Raw genomic sequence first — 18,435 nt, 5'->3', positions numbered from 1 at the left:
CCCTTCCAGACACATTACAGGAAGGGCTGTGGATCTAGTAGGCATTACAGGAGGGCTGTGGACCTAGTAGGTGCCCTTACAGACACATTACAGAAGGGCTGTGGACCTAGTAGGTGCCCTTACAGACACATTACAGGAAGGGCTGTGGATCTAGTAGGTGCCCTTCCAGACACATTACAGGAGGGCTGTGGATCTAGTAGGTGCCCTTACAGACACATTACAGGAAGGGCTGTGGACCTAGTAGGTGCCCTTATAGACACATTACAGGAAGGGCTGTGGACCTAGTAGGTGCCCTTACATACACATTACAGGAGGGCTGTGGATCTAGTAGGTGCCCTTACAGACACATTACAGGAAGGGCTGTGGATCTAGTAGGTGCCCTTACAGACACATTACAGGAGGGCTATGGATCTAGTAGGTGCCCTTACAGACACATTACAGGAAGGGCTGTGGACCTAGTAGGTGCCCTTACATACACATTACAGGAGGGCTGTGGATCTAGTAGGTGCCCTTACATACACATTACAGGAGGGCTGTGGATCTAGTAGGTGCCTTTACAGACACATTACAGGACAACAGAAGGTAGGGTTACTATGGCGAACTATGGAAAGAGGTTGAAGAGATTGCAGAGCTCTGTGAAATAAGTGTACAAATAGTATGTTAAAGACAGTCTAAAACAAGCTTGTGATTCCACAACTCATTGATGATGAGCACTGTAGGACAGAAAGATAGTGACCAAAGTGATGGTGAGAGCTTCCAAAGAGCTGTCTTTTACCAGCTGCTCGACAGTCTCACAGCTGAGCTGCAGAGGCGTTTTTAAAAGAAGAATTGCAAGATAATGCAAGGGGCCCAGTCTCTCAACCCCAAGAGGACAACATTCTTCAATGTGAAACCTCTGTTTGCCTTTGCTCAGACCTTTGAGTCAGATTTACAGGAGCTCAAACATGAGGTTCATCAAACCAAGCGGCTTCTTGATAGGAGATGGAAAAGTGGAAGGGACAGACTGTCTACTCTCCTTGACTTGGTTGTGTTTCTAGAGCCTTATAAAGAGGTCTTCCATGAGCTATTTAGACTCTGTAAGATTTCTGTTACACCAGTCAGCAGTGCTTCCTGCGAGAGAAGCTTCTCAGCTTTAAAACTGATTAAAACCCACCTTAGGACAACCTTGGTTGATGACAGGTTAAGTCAGCTCAGAACTCTCAGTGTTGAGTCAAGGAGGGCACGCCCCCTCAACATGGATGAGTTTGTGAAACATTTAGCCAGTTCTCACCAGAACCGCAGAATTATACTGTTTTAAATCTACCAGGGATAATTTGGCTCTTAGGTAGTCCCTCTGGTCGTGATTAAAACCTGCACTGTGTACTAGCTAGTACACTGACATTATAAAATGATCCATCCAAAGGGTATCATGACACATTTCATTTGGTCCTGATTAGGCCAATTCCAACACGTTTCTTTATTAGTTAACATAATATATATGAACATAAATATGATACAGTAAGTTTGTAATGACCAAAATTAAGTCCATTTCTGCTTGATAACTGGTATGTCAAATTGCAAATATTTTTTGTTGTTGTAAATTTACTTTTTTGTAAATAAACTGTGCAATTTATGTAACACTGTCACACCCTGACCTTAGTATTCTTTGTTTTCTTTATTATTTTGGCTAGGTCAGTGTGTGACATGGGTGATGTATGTGTTTTTGTACTGTCTAAGGGTTTTGTAGGTTTATGGGGTTGTTTACCATCTAGGTGTTTATGTCTATGGTTGCCTAAATTGGTTCTCAATTGGAGGCAGCTGTTTATCGTTGTCTCTGATTGGGAACCATATTTAGGCAGCCATCTTCTTTGGGTATTTTGTGGGTTATTGTATATGTGTTAGTTGCCTGTGTCAGCACTCTATTTAGCTTCACGGTAGTTTTTTTTGTATAGTCTGTTTAGTGGTCTTTGTCTTCCTTAAAGTAACATGTATTCACATCACGCTGCGCCTTGGTCCTCCATTCAACTAACGTGACAAACACACAAATCTTATCTTATCTCCTTGGTGCTTGAGCTTAATTTTCTTATAGACCCAGATTATATATTCATGAAAACAGAGTGACCCAAGTCTCTCCAGTATGTGAGTACAGTGTGTGTGTGTGAGAGAGAGAGAGAAATGGAGCTGCAGTTCTGAGGTAGAGACACTGACTATTCATAGTATGTTATAGAATTCTAGTGAAGTAACCCTTATGGACCTCACTATCTGCCTCATTGAAGAACTCCGGGTTCAGTGAATCATCACTTCTACCTCTAATCAGCAATCATAGGATTCATTCATGCTCCTTAGATGCCAGGTTAGGGTTAAACACTAATTTACTGTTATGTTCTATGGACCCCCTGAAGTAGCCTTGGCCACCCCCTGTATAAAACTCTAGTTCTGCCACTGAGGCAGAGGGTGCGGTTGAACAGACAGGCAGAGGGTACGACATCTAGTCCTCAGAAGAACTGGAGTGAGTATGATAAGCACCTCGATCCAACGACAAAGGAGATACTAGTCAGTGTTTGACTCACCTGTTTCTCTGTCTTCCTGTTCTTTGCCCCAAAGGAAGGGGACCTATTCCCGGGCAGCAAGTTGAGAGCAAGGGGTGAATCTGCGGACTCATCGCTCTCTCTCTCTCTCTCTCTCTATTTTGTTTTGTTCATTAGCACAGGCTGTCGGAGGAGCCGGACACAGAGTGACCCACCTGATAGGCCTTTCAGTTGAACCTTTCCCCCTAACCTCTTAAATAACTACCTTATTTTGAGCACCACAAATCAGTCTCCTGCTGTCTTCATTTATTGTGAGTTTCACTTCTGACTCCCCTGGGCTGCCAAAATGCACAGACAGGCAGAGCTCCTGCAGGAATGAGGAGAGAGAGAATGTTGGAGGGTTTCTCCTTCATTCCCCCAGGGTAGTCTGGGTAGTGGAGTCCTTGAGGCAGTAGATCTGTTTGTCAATTAGGTTTTTGCTCCTCCCATGGCAGTGATCAACCAATCATGAGGCAGCATAGGCAAAGACTGTTGAGTGGTTTCCCACTCCTGAGAGCTGATTGGTCAAGAGAGGAAAGGGGAGGAGTTAGCAGGCTGCTGTAAAGAGTACACCAGAGAGAGAGAGAGAGAGAGAGAGAGAGAGAGTAGAGGTAGGTAGGGAGAGGCCGGTATTCACTGGGCAGTACTGGGCGTGGCAGTAGAATGGGTTGCCAGGGAAACCGTGGAGGAGGAGGAGGAAGTGATGGCTCGTGGGGCCTGACACCTGGAACAGGAAGATATGACATCACACACAGGGACAGAATATGACATCACACACAGGGACAGAATATGACATCACAAACAGGGACAGAATATGACATCACACACAGGGACAGGATATGGCATATAGCAGAGACGCAGGTGAAGAGGTGAGAATAGACAGCCAATAGGAGAACATGCCAGACAGCAGACTGTGTGAGGCATCATAGTATCTGTGATCATTCTGAAGTAGTCAAATGTCTTCTTCATGACTGGTGGATCCCTCCTGATGACCTGGACATGACTCCAACAGGGTCATCAGGAGGGATCAGCCAATGAAGTCCCACCCAGTTGACTACATTAAAATGGTGGAAGCCCTCAATGACGCTGGTCATGCTAATATTGCCTGTGGCCACTAGAGGCATCTATCATTCTCTATGGTGTGTCTCACCAGGAGCGTGACTTGCGGACGCGTGTGGCTCTCTCCCTGTAGGGGGCGTTGTCTGTGGGAGAGGGGCTACAGTTAGGCCGCACCTCTGAGGGCCAGTGGTCCAATGAGACTGTGGTGGGAGGACTCATGTCCAGCTCCAAGAACAGGATGTTCTCAGCCTACACACATACACAACACACAAGGAAACAGAGTGGTCAGGTAATTTTTGCTGTACAGTAGCAGGTTTTAGCACAGCTAACAAGGGTCAGGGGCCAGGGTCGGTATACCTGCTAATCTCCTTCCCAGACACTTCAGCGCAAATTTTGCTAAGAGCGTGGTGGACCAATACGCTGAACTGGGCCTTCATTAGAAAATGCATAAGACGAGAAAAAACTCACATCGGCTTAATCTACCAACCAATCATCTCCTACAAAACACCTTGTAGTCGTGTGATTCGCCAAAATTAAATGATGACAAATACTTTACTCAGTAGGTCACTTCCATAGAATTGTATGGTCACGCCCACACTGTACATCAGATTAAGGACTTTACCATTATCACGTCACATTGTGCGATGTTACCAAATTAAAATCTTCATATCAACCTGGCTAGATTGTTTCAGTTCTGTTTGCAAGGAAACATCAGCCGACGTCAAGGCTGCGTCAACTACAGCCGTGTTTGGATCTACATCCAAGATTATTATTCGTTATTCTGCCACAGCATGTAAACATTCCACAATAATGGTATTATACTCAGTGTCAGCTGTGTTTCTATTGGTCAGTCACCTGGATTGGCTCGTAACACAACCAAACTACATGATAAAGGCAGATCTGACTGAACTAATAGTTAAATCAGCAGCCTCATTGAACGAGGAGCCAAGACATAGTTAAATCAGCAGCCTCCTTGAACAAGGAGCCAAGACATAGTTAAATCAGCAGACTCATTGGACGAGGAGCCAAGACATAGTTAAATCAGCAGCCTCATTGAACGAGGAGCCAAGACATAGTTAAATCAGCAGACTCATTGGACGAGGAGCCAAGACATAGTTAAATCAGCAGACTCATTGGACGAGGAGCCAAGACATAGTTAAATCAGCAGACTCATTGAACGAGGAGCCAAGACATAGTTAAATCAGCAGACTCATTGGACGAGGAGCCAAGACATAGTTAAATCAGCAGACTCACTGGACGAGGAGCCAAGACATAGTTAAATCAGCAGACTCACTGGACCAGGAGCCAAGACATCCCACAATCGTTTACGACCTAAGAATTTGCCCTCGACGTGTAAATTTGGTTTGGGACAACTTTGAATGGTTGATATCCCAGGTGTATATGTGCTGTGCCTGGGGAAGAAGTTATACACCTACTGACCATTTTCATTCACTCCATCACACACGCTCTCCTACCCGGTATCTGGAGTGGGCGCCCATCGCTAAGGCAACCCGTGCGTACTGGCTGATTGGTCGTTTGTATCCGACTGCCGAGGCTAGCCTCTTCTTCATCTGACTGAACCGACGGAGAGAATTGAACATAGAAAATATAATTGAACATACCACATATTATATTACAGAAGTATTCTAACAATTCAAAAGGTCCCAGATGGACACTCACGGATACAGAAAGTACCTTGTTCTCCACACAGATAGACGGATCACCGTACTACCCTGCTTTGTCTTGGTTTTAGACTGCAATCTGTAGGTAATGTACTGTCAGCCTGTCTACTGTCAGCCTGTCTACTGTCAGCCTGTCTACTGTCAGCCTGTCTACAGTCAGCCTGTCTACAGGAGCCAAGACATAGTTAAATCAGCAGGCTGAGTAGACAGTCAACCTGTCTACAGTCAGCCTGTCTACTGTCAGCCTGTCTACTGTGAGCCTGTCTACTGTGAGCCTGTCTACTGTGAGCCTGCCTACTGTCAGCCTGTCTACTGTCAGCCTGTCTACTGTCAGCCTGTCTACAGGAGCCAAGACATAGTTAAATCAGCAGGCTGAGTAGACAGTCAACCTGTCTACAGTCAGCCTGTTTACTGTCAACCTGTTTACAGTCAGCCTGTCTACTGTCAGCCTGTCTACTGTGAGCCTGTCTACTGTGAGCCTGTCTACTGTGAGCCTGCCTACTGTCAGCCTGTCTACTGTCAGCCTGTTTACTGTCAACATGTTTACAGTCAGCCTGTCTACTGTCAGCCTGTCTACTGTGAGCCTGTCTACTGTGAGCCTGTCTACTGTGAGCCTGCCTACTGTCAGCCTGTCTACTGTCAGCCTGTCTACTGTGAGCCTGTCTACTGTGAGCCTGTCTACTGTGAGCATGTCTACTGTCAGCCTGTCTACTGTCAGCCTGTCTACAGTCAGCCTGTCTACTGTCAGCCTGTCTACTGTCAACCTGTCTACTCTCAGCCTGTCTACTGTCAGCCTGTCTACTCAGCCTGTCTACAGTCAACCTGTCTACAGTCAGGCTGTTTACTGTCAACCTGTTTACAGTCAGCCTGTCTACTATCAGCCTGTCTACAGTCAGCCTGTCTACTGTGAGCCTGCCTACTGTCAGCCTGTCTACTGTCAGCCTGTCTACTGTGAGCCTGTCTACTGTGAGCCTGTCTACTGTGAGCCTGTCTACTGTCAGCCTGTCTACTGTCAGCCTGTCTACTGTCAACCTGTCTACAGTCAGCCTGTCTACAGTCAGCCTGTCTACTGTCAGCCTGTCTACTGTCAGCCTGTCTACTGTCAGCCTGTCTACTGTCAGCCTGTCTACTGTCAGCCTGTCTACTGTGAGCCTGTCTACTGTGAGCCTGTCTACTGTCAGCCTGTCTACTGTCAGCCTGTCTACTGTCAGCCTGTCTACAGTCAGCCTGTCTACAGTCAGCCTGTCTACTGTCAACCTGTCTACTCTCAGCCTGTCTACTGTCAGCCTGTCTACTCAGCCTGTCTACAGTCAGCCTGTCTACTGTGAGCCTGTCTGTCAGCCTGTCTACTCAGCCTGTCTACAGTCAGCCTGTCTACAGTCAGCCTGTCTACTGTCAGCCCGTCTACTGTCAGCCTGTCTACAGTCAGCCTGTCTACTCAGCCTGTCTACAGTCAGCCTGTCTACTGTGAGCCTGTGTAAGTGGCCCAGACTGCCAAATATTTGTTTATAGTCATACCCATGGCTGTTCAATCGTGAGTCACACAGACAGACAGACACATGAACACACACACGCAGACACACAGATACAGATACACACACCCTGACCTCTCGGAGGGGGTGAGGAGTTGTAACTTCCACTGGTCCTCCTCAGGGTCAAGGGTCAGTCTGTTCATGATCTTATTCTTCTCCTCAGGAGGAATGAAGTTCTCTATGATCAGATACCTACACACACATTAATATACACACACACACACACACACACACACACACACACACACACACACACACATTAATATACACACACATTAATATACACACACACACACACTAATATACACACACACACACACACACACATGAATATACACACACACACACACCTCACACACACACATTAATATACACACACACACACACATTAATATACACACACACATTAATATACACACACCTCACACACACACACACACACACACACATTAATATACACACACCTCACACACACAATAATATATACACACACACACATTAATATACACACACACACACACACACACCTCACACACACACACACACACACACACACATACACACACACACTAATATACACACACACATTAATATACACACACCTCACACACACACACACACATTAATATACACACACACCTCACACACACACACACACACACACACACACACACATTAATATACACACACCTCACACACACATTAATATATACACACACACCTCACACACACACACACACACTAATATACACACACACACACCTCACATTAATATACACACACACACACACACACACCTCACACACACATTAATATACACACACACACACCTCACACACACACACACACATTAATACACACACACACACACACACCTCACACACACACACACCTCACACACACACACCTACCCCCCCCCCCCCACACACACACACACACACACACACACACACACACACACACACACACACACACACACACACACATTGATACACACACACACACACACATTGATACACACACACACATTTATATATACACACACACACACACACACACACACACACACACATTGATACACACACACACACATTGATACACACACACACATTTATATATACACACACACACACACACACCGGAAAGAGAATATATACTTTTGAACAATAGCTGACTGTAATCACATCATATATGTGTGCTTGTGTTTGTGTGTGGGTGTGTGTGTGTGGGGGGGGGGTGTTTTTGTGTGTGTGGGGGGGTGTACGCGTGTGTGTGTGCGTGCATGTTTTTGTGTGTGCGTGTGTGTGTGTGTGTTTTTGTGTGTGTGTGTGTGTGTGTGTGTGCGCGTGTGTTGGACTTACTTGAACTTGAGTTCTCTGGTGAGTTGGTTCTGCGTCTGCTCCAGCTCCTGTCGACTCCTGACGTGCTCATCATTAACATCCTGGATCTCAGCCTTCACACACTGCAGCTTAGCATAGAGCTACAACCAGTAGAAGAGACACACTGCAGCTTAGCTTAGAGCTACAACACAGTAGAACAGACACACTGCAGCTTAGCATAGAGCTACAATACAGTAGAACAGACATGCTGCAGCTTAGCATAGAGCTACAACAGACGGAACAGACACGCTGCAGCTTAGCATAGAGCTACAACAGACGGAACAGACACACTGCAGCTTAGCATAGAGCTACAACAGACGGAATAGACACACTGCAGCTTAGCATAGAGCTACAACAGACGGAACAGACACACTGCAGCTTAGCATAGAGCTACAACAGACGGAACAGACACGCTGCAGCTTAGCATAGAGCTACAACAGACGGAACAGACACACTGCAGCTTAGCATAGAGCTACAACAGACGGAACAGACACGCTGCAGCTTAGCATAGAGCTACAACAGACGGAACAGACACACCGCAGCTTAGCATAGAGCTACAACAGACGGAACAGACACACTGCAGCTTAGCATAGAGCTACAACAGACGGAACAGACACACTGCAGCTTAGCATAGAGCTACAACAGACGGAACAGACACACTGCAGCTTAGCATAGAGCTACAACAGACGGAACAGACACACCGCAGCTTAGCATAGAACTGCAACAGACAGAGCAGACACACTTTAGCGTTGCTTAGAGCTACAGCAGATAGATAGAGCTACAACAGAGAACTTTTTTTGTTACTTCAACAACAATACAATCAATGAGAAACAATACAGTGTTTTAAGTCTCACCTTCTTGAGCTTCTTGGTCTTGGCCTCCACCTCCTGTTGCAGGGAGGAGAATGTTTCTCTGAGTTCTAGAGTCTCTTCATCCTGAACCATCACCTGCTGCAGAATCTCCCTCTCTCTACGACTCTACAATACAAATACAACTTTATTAACATCTCCCTCTCTCTACGACTCTACAATACAAATACAACGTTATTAATATCTCCCTCTCTCTACGACTCTACAATACAAATACAACGTTATTAATATCTCCCTCTCTCTACGACTCTATAATACAAACACAACTTTATTAACATCTCCCTCTCTCTACGACTCTATAATACAAACACAACTTTATTAACATCTCCCTCTCTCTACTTCACAAACACAACTTTATTAACATCTCCCTCTCTCTACAACACAAACACAACTTTATTAACATCTCCCTCTCTCTACGACTCTATAATACAAACACAACTTTATTAACATCTCCCTCTCTCTACTTCACAAACACAACCTTATTAACATCTCCCTCTCTCTACAACACAAACACAACGTTATTAATATCTCCCTCTCTCTACGACTCTATAATACAAACACAACTTTATTAACATCTCCCTCTCTCTACGACTCTACAATACAAACACAACTTTATTAACATCTCCCTCTCTCTACGACTCTACAATACAAATACAACGTTATTAATATCTCCCTCTCTCTACGACTCTACAATACAAATACAACTTTATTAACATCTCCCTCTCTCTACGACTCTACAATACAAATACAACGTTATTAATATCTCCCTCTCTCTACGACTCTATAATACAAACACAACTTTATTAACATCTCCCTCTCTCTACGACTCTATAATACAAATACAACGTTATTAATATCTCCCTCTCTCTACGACACAAACAACTTTATTAACATCTCCCTCTCTCTACGACTCTACAATACAAATACAACGTTATTAATATCTCCCTCTCTCTACGACTCTACAATACAAATACAACGTTATTAATATCTCCCTCTCTCTACGACTCTACAATACAAACACAACTTTATTAACATCTCCCTCTCTCTACGACTCTATAATACAAATACAACGTTATTAATATCTCCCTCTCTCTACGACTCTACAATACAAACACAACTTTATTAACATCTCCCTCTCTCTACGACTCTACAATACAAATACAACGTTATTAATATCTCCCTCTCTCTACGACTCTATAATACAAATACAACGTTATTAATATCTCCCTCTCTCTACGACACAAACAACTTTATTAACATCTCCCTCTCTCTACGACTCTACAATACAAATACAACTTTATTAACATCTCCCTCTCTCTACGACTCTATAATACAAACACAACTTTATTAACATCTCCCTCTCTCTACAACACAAACACAACTTTATTAACATCTCCCTCTCTCTACAACACAAACACAACTTTATTAACATCTCCCTCTCTCTACGACACAAACAACTTTATTAACATCTCCCTCTCTCTACGACTCTACAATACAAACAACTTTATTAACATCTCCCTCTCTCTACGACACAAACAACTGTATTAACATCTCCCTCTCTCTACGACTCTATAATACAAACACAACTTTATTAACATCTCCCTCTCTCTACGACTCTATAATACAAACACAACTTTATTAACATCTCCCTCTCTCTACGACTCTATAATACAAACACAACTTTATTAACATCTCCCTCTCTCTACGACACAAACACAACTTTATTAACATCTCCCTCTCTCTACAACACAAACAACTTTATTAACATCTCCCTCTTTCTACGACTCTACAATACAAACAACTTTATTAACATCTCCCTATCTCTACGACACAAACAACTGTATTAACATCTCCCTCTCTCTACGACTGTACAACACAAACACAACTTTATTAACATCTCCCTCTCTCTACAACACAAACACAACTTTATTAACATCTCCCTCTCTCTACGACACAAACACAACTTTATTAACATCTCTCTCTCTCTACAACACAAACAACTTTATTAACATCTCCCTCTCTCTACGACTCTACAATATAAACAAAACTTTATTGACATCTCCTCTCTACGACTCTAATACAAACACAACTCTATTAAAATCTCCTTCTCTCAATACAATACAAAGACAACTTTTTTTTTAGAACATCTTCCTTTTTCTGCGACTCTACAAAATAAACAACTTTAACAACATCCCTTTCTCTCTACAACACAAACACAATTTTATTAACACGATCGTTGTTGGAAGGATGGTCGGACCAAGATGCAGCGTGGGGTAGGTTAATCATTTTTATTGATGATAACCGGCACAAAACAAGAAAGAGTAACAAATGAAATGTCCAGCTTTGTAGGGCTAAAAAGCAACAATACAAAATCAAGATCCCACAAACAACAGGTGGGAAAGGCTGCCTAAATGGCTGCCTAAATATGATCCCCAATCAGAGACGACGATAGGCAGCTGCCTCTGATTGGGAACCATACCAGACCAACATAGAAAATAAAAAAACAGTCTACCCACCCTAGTCACACCCTGACCTAACCAAAATAGAGAAATAAAAGGTTCTCTAAGGTCAGGGCGTGACACTACCCCACCAAAGGTGCGGACTCCGGCCGCAAAACCTGACTCTATGGGGGAGGGTCCGGGTGGGCATCTAGCCTCGGTGGCGCCTCGGATCGTCGCCGGGGACTCCGGACTGTGGATTGTCGCCGGAGGAACCGGACCGTGGATCGTCGCCGGGGACTCCGGACCATAGATCGTCGATGGAGATATAACACAACATGTACCAGAGAGGGAACACTCCCAATATAACACAACATGTACCAGAGGGAACACTCCCTATATAACACAACATGTACCAGAGGGAACACTCCCTATATAACACAACATGTACCAGAGGGAACACTCCCAATATAACACAACATGTACCAGAGGGAACACTCCCTATATAACACAACATGTACCAGAGGGAACACTCCCTATACAACATGTACCAGAGGGAACACTCCCAATATAACACAACATGTACCAGAGAGGGAACACTCCCAATATAACACAACATGTACCAGAGGGAACACTCCCAATATAACACAACATGTACCAGAGGGAACACTCCCTATATAACACAACATGTACCAGAGAGGGAACACTCCCTATACAACATGTACCAGAGAGGGAACACTCCCTATATAACACAACATGTACCAGAGGGAACACTCCCTATATAACACAACATGTACCAGAGAGGGAACACTCCCAATATAACACAACATGTACCAGAGGGAACACTCCCAATATAACACAACATGTACCAGAGAGGGAACACTCCCAATATAACACAACATGTACCAGAGGGAACACTCCCTATATAACACAACATGTACCAGAGAGGGAACACTCCCTATATAACACAACATGTACCAGAGGGAACACTCCCTATATAACACAACATGTACCAGAGGGAACACTCCCTATACAACACAACATGTACCAGAGAGGGAACACTCCCTATATAACACAACATGTACCAGAGAGGGAACACTCCCTATATAACATGTACCAGAGGGAACACTCCCTATACAACATGTACCAGAGGGAACACTCCCTATATAACACAACATGTACCAGAGGGAACACTCCCTATATAACACAACATGTACCAGAGGGAACACTCCCTATATAACACAACATGTACCAGAGAGGGAACACTCCCTATATAACACAACATGTACCAGAGAGGGAACACTCCCTATACAACATGTACCAGAGGGAACACTCCCTATACAACACAACATGTACCAGAGAGGGAACACTCCCTATACAACATGTACCAGAGGGAACACTCCCTATATAACACAACATGTACCAGAGGGAACACTCCCTATACAACACAACATGTACCAGAGGGAACACTCCCTATATAACACAACATGTACCAGAGGGAACACTCCCTATACAACATGTACCAGAGGGAACACTCCCTATATAACACAACATGTACCAGAGAGGGAACACTCCCTATACAACATGTACCAGAGGGAACACTCCCTATATAACACAACATGTACCAGAGGGAACACTCCCTATATAACACAACATGTACCAGAGAGGGAACACTCCCTATACAACATGTACCAGAGGGAACACTCCCTATATAACACAACATGTACCAGAGAGGGAACACTCCCTATACAACATGTACCAGAGGGAACACTCCCTATATAACATGTACCAGAGGGAACACTCCCTATATAACATGTACCAGAGGGAACACTCCCTATATAACACAACATGTACCAGAGGGAACACTCCCTATATAACACAACATGTACCAGAGGGAACACTCCCTATACAACACAACATGTACCAGAGGGAACACTCCCTATATAACATGTACCAGAGGGAACACTCCCTATATAACACAACATGTACCAGAGGGAACACTCCCTATATAACACAACATGTACCAGAGGGAACACTCCCTATATAACACAACATGTACCAGAGGGAACACTCCCTATATAACACAACATGTACCAGAGGGAACACTCCCTATATAACACAACATGTACCAGAGGGAACACTCCCTATATAACATGTACCAGAGGGAACACTCCCTATATAACACAACATGTACCAGAGGGAACACTCCCTATATAACACAACATGTACCAGAGGGAACACTCCCTATACAACACAACATGTACCAGAGGGAACACTCCCTATATAACACAACATGTACCAGAGAGGGAACACTCCCTATACAACACAACATGTACCAGAGGGAACACTCCCTATACAACACAACATGTACCAGAGGGAACACTCCCTATACAACACAACATGTACCAGAGGGAACACTCCCTATATAACACAACATGTACCAGAGGGAACACTCCCTATATAACACAACATGTACCAGAGGGAACACTCCCTATACAACACAACATTCTTAGTGACAGAACCATCAGTAGAGGTGAAAATGCGACGGAAACCAATTAACTTGTAAGTTACTGCTACTAGGTCACAGCATTTTATTCACAACAAGTCAATATGATGGAAACATCTTTGGTGTGAAAATGCTCATATTGTTTATATGCAGATTTTAAAATATTTGCATGAAAATCATTCGCCATTTGGATGGAAAACTAGCCAATCAGATGAAAACAGTACGGTTGTGTTGATGTTCAATGAAAAGCGTTGTCTTTACTATCATGTCCATAGGAGGTACCTGCTCAGCGATCTCCTGTCTGCGTGTCTCAAGGGTCTTCTGCTGTTCGCTGGTGTGATCCATGATGTTCCTCCCTCCAACCAGCAGCTTGCTCTCCATCGCCTAGCAACCACAACACACACACACACACACCGTCAGCCTGCGACACAGGCCCTGACTATGACATACTAACCTCTAAATACTACGTACTGACCCCTACATTCTACATACTGACCCCTACATACTACATACTGACCCCATACTTCATATTGATCCTTACATCCTATATACTGAACCCTACATTCTACATACTGACCCCTACATTCTACATACTGACCCCTACATACTACATACAGACCCCATACTTCATACTGATCCTTACATCCTATATACTGACCCATACATACTAGATTATGACCGCTACATTCTACATACTGACCCCTACATTCTACATAATGACCCCTACATACTACATACTGACCCCTACATTCTACATACTGACCCCTACATTCTACATAATGACCCCTACATACTACATACTGACACCTACATACTACATAATGAACCCTACATACTGACCCTTATATACTGACCCTTACATACTACATACTGACCCCTACATACTACATAATGACCCCTATATACTGACCCCTACATACTACATACTGACCCTACATACTACATAATGACCCCTAGATTCTACATAATGACCCCTATATTCTACATAATGACCCCTAAATACATACTACATAATGACCCCTAGATTCTACATAATGACCCCTATATTCTACATAATGACCACTAAATACCCCTACATTCTACATACTGACCCCTACATTCAACATACTGACCCCTACATTCAACATACTGACCCCTACATTCAACATACTGATCCCTACATTATACACACTGACCCCTACATTCTACATACTGACCCCTACATTCCACATACTGACCCCAACATTGTACATACTGACCTATACATTCTATATAGTGACCCTTAATTTCAATATACTGACCCCTACATACTATATACTGACACCTATATACTGACCCCTACATACTACATTATGACCCCTTCATTCTACATAATGACCCCTACATACTACATACTGACCCCTACATACTACATACTGACCCCTACATTCTACATAATGACCCCTACATTCTACATACTGACCCCTACATACTACATACTGACCCTTACATACTACAAACTGACCCCTACATTCTACATACTGACCCCATACTACATACTGACCCGTACATACTACATACTTACCCTTAAATTCTATATACTGACCCCAGCATTCTACATTCTGACCCCTACATACTGACTACTACAAATTGACCCCAACATACTGACCCATACATACTAAATACTTACTCTTACATTCTATATTCTGACCCCAACATTCTACATTCTGACCCCTACATTCTATATACTGACCCCTACATTCTATATACTGACCCCATTATTCTACATACTGACCACTACATACTACAAACTGACCTCTACATTCTACATACTGACCCCTACATTCTATATACTGACACCTACATTCTACATACTGACCCCTACATTCTATATACTGAGCCCTACATTCTATATACTGACCCCTACATTCTATATAGTGACCCCTACAATCTACATACTGACCCCTACATTCTACATACGGACCCCTACATTCTATATACTGACCACAACATTCTACATACTGACCCCTATATACTGACCGCTACATTCTACATACTGACCCCTACATTCTATATACTGACCCCTACATTCTATATAGTGACCTCTACATTCTAAATACTGACCAGTACATTCTATGTACTGACCCCTACATACTGACCCCTACATTCTACATACTGACCCCTACATTCAATAAACTGACCCCTACATACTGACCCCTACATTCTACATACTGACCCCTACATACAGACCCCTAAAGTCTATATACTGACCCCTACATTCTACATTCTGACCTGTACATTCTACATAGTGACAACTACATACTGACCCCTACATTCTACACACTGACCCCTACATTCTACATACTGACCCCTAAATTCTACGTACTGACCCCTACATTCTACGTACTGACCCCTACATTTTATATACTGACCCCTTAATACTACATACTGACCCCTACATACTGACCCCTACATTCTACATACTGATCCCTACATACTGACCCCTACATTCTACATACTGAACCCTACATTCTACATACTGACCCCTACATTCTACATACTGAACCCTACATTCTACATACTAACCCTTACATTCTACATACTGACCCCAACATACTGAACCCTACATTCTACATATTGACCCCTACATTCTATATACTGACCCCAGCATTCTACATTCTGACCCCTACATACTGACTACTACAAATTGACCCCAACATACTGACCCATACATACTAAATACTTACTCTTACATTCTATATTCTGACCCCAACATTCTACATTCTGACCCCTACATTCTACATACTGACCCCTACATTCTATATACTGACCCCTACATACTGACACCTATATGCTACATACTGACCCCATTATTCTACATACTGACCACTACATACTACAAACTGACCTCTACATTCTACATACTGACCCCTACATTCTATATACTGACACCTACATTCTACATACTGACCCCTACATTCTATATACAGAGCCCTACATTCTATATACTGACCCCTACATTCTATATAGTGACCCCTACAATCTACATACTGACCCCTACATTCTACATACGGACCCCTACATTCTATATACTGACCACAACATTCAACATACTGACCCCTACATTCAACATACTGATCCCTACATTATACACACTGACCCCTACATTCTACATACTGACCCCTACATTCCACATACTGACCCCAACATTGTACATACTGACCTATACATTCTATATAGTGACCCTTAATTTCAATATACTGACCCCTACATACTATATACTGACACCTATATACTGACCCCTACATACTACATTATGACCCCTTCATTCTACATAATGACCCCTACATACTACATACTGACCCCTACATACTACATACTGACCCCTACATTCTACATAATGACCCCTACATTCTACATACTGACCCCTACATACTACATACTGACCCTTACATACTACAAACTGACCCCTACATTCTACATACTGACCCCATACTACATACTGACCCGTACATACTACATACTTACCCTTAAATTCTATATACTGACCCCAGCATTCTACACTCTGACCCCTACATACTGACTACTACAAATTGACCCCAACATACTGACCCATACATACTAAATACTTACTCTTACATTCTATATTCTGACCCCAACATTCTACATTCTGACCCCTACATTCTACATACTGACCCCTACATTCTATATACTGACCCCTACATACATACTCTACATGCTACATACTGACCCCATTATTCTACATACTGACCACTACATACTACAAACTGACCTCTACATTCTACATACTGACCCCTACATTCTATATACTGACACCTACATTCTACATACTGACCCCTACATTCTATATACTGAGCCCTACATTCTATATACTGACCCCTACATTCTATATAGTGACCCCTACAATCTACATACTGACCCCTACATTCTACATACGGACCCCTACATTCTATATACTGACCACAACATTCTACATACTGACCCCTATATACTGACCGCTACATTCTACATACTGACCCCTACATTCTATATACTGACCCCTACATTCTATATAGTGACCTCTACATTCTAAATACTGACCAGTACATTCTATGTACTGACCCCTACATACTGACCCCTACATTCTACATACTGACCCCTACATTCAATAAACTGACCCCTACATACTGACCCCTACATTCTACATACTGACCCCTACATACAGACCCCTAAAGTCTATATACTGACCCCTACATTCTACATTCTGACCTGTACATTCTACATAGTGACAACTACATACTGACCAAAACATTCTACACACTGACCCCTACATTCTACATACTGACCCCTAAATTCTACGTACTGACCCCTACATTCTACGTACTGACCCCTACATTTTATATACTGACCCCTTAATACTACATACTGACCCCTACATACTGACCCCTACATTCTACATACTGATC

At 43.2% G+C, this 18,435-nt stretch overlaps 1 protein-coding gene across 3 annotated transcripts in view; it reads right to left on the bottom strand.

Annotated features, from left to right (window-relative positions):
- Positions 1–1,419: 1,419 nt before the first annotated feature.
- Positions 1,420–18,435, bottom strand: part of LOC110529239 (kinesin-like protein KIF3B) — a 45,626-nt gene continuing 28,610 nt past the window's right edge. The window contains exons 2-8 of one of the 3 annotated variants that reach the window (XM_036984555.2): positions 14,294–14,395; positions 9,053–9,175; positions 8,181–8,299; positions 6,895–7,011; positions 5,081–5,180; positions 3,697–3,854; positions 1,420–3,270 (exon numbers count right to left, since the gene is read on the bottom strand). In XM_036984555.2, the coding sequence (XP_036840450.1) occupies positions 3,180–3,270; positions 3,697–3,854; positions 5,081–5,180; positions 6,895–7,011; positions 8,181–8,299; positions 9,053–9,175; positions 14,294–14,395 (810 nt within the window). In that variant the 3' untranslated portion in view covers positions 1,420–3,179. Of the gene's footprint in view, positions 3,271–3,696; positions 3,855–5,080; positions 5,181–6,894; positions 7,012–8,180; positions 8,300–8,736; positions 8,876–9,052; positions 9,176–10,949; positions 11,098–14,293; positions 14,396–18,435 lie in introns of those variants that run through there. The other 2 variants (XM_090242404.1, XM_090242405.1) reach the window with 2 other exon arrangements.

The sequence above is a fragment of the Oncorhynchus mykiss genome, chromosome 8 (assembly GCF_057628025.1).
Source record: "Oncorhynchus mykiss isolate SJ-2025 chromosome 8, ASM5762802v1, whole genome shotgun sequence".
Taxonomy (NCBI): Eukaryota; Metazoa; Chordata; class Actinopteri; order Salmoniformes; family Salmonidae; genus Oncorhynchus; species Oncorhynchus mykiss.
This window is presented reverse-complemented; position numbering and strand designations above follow the sequence as displayed.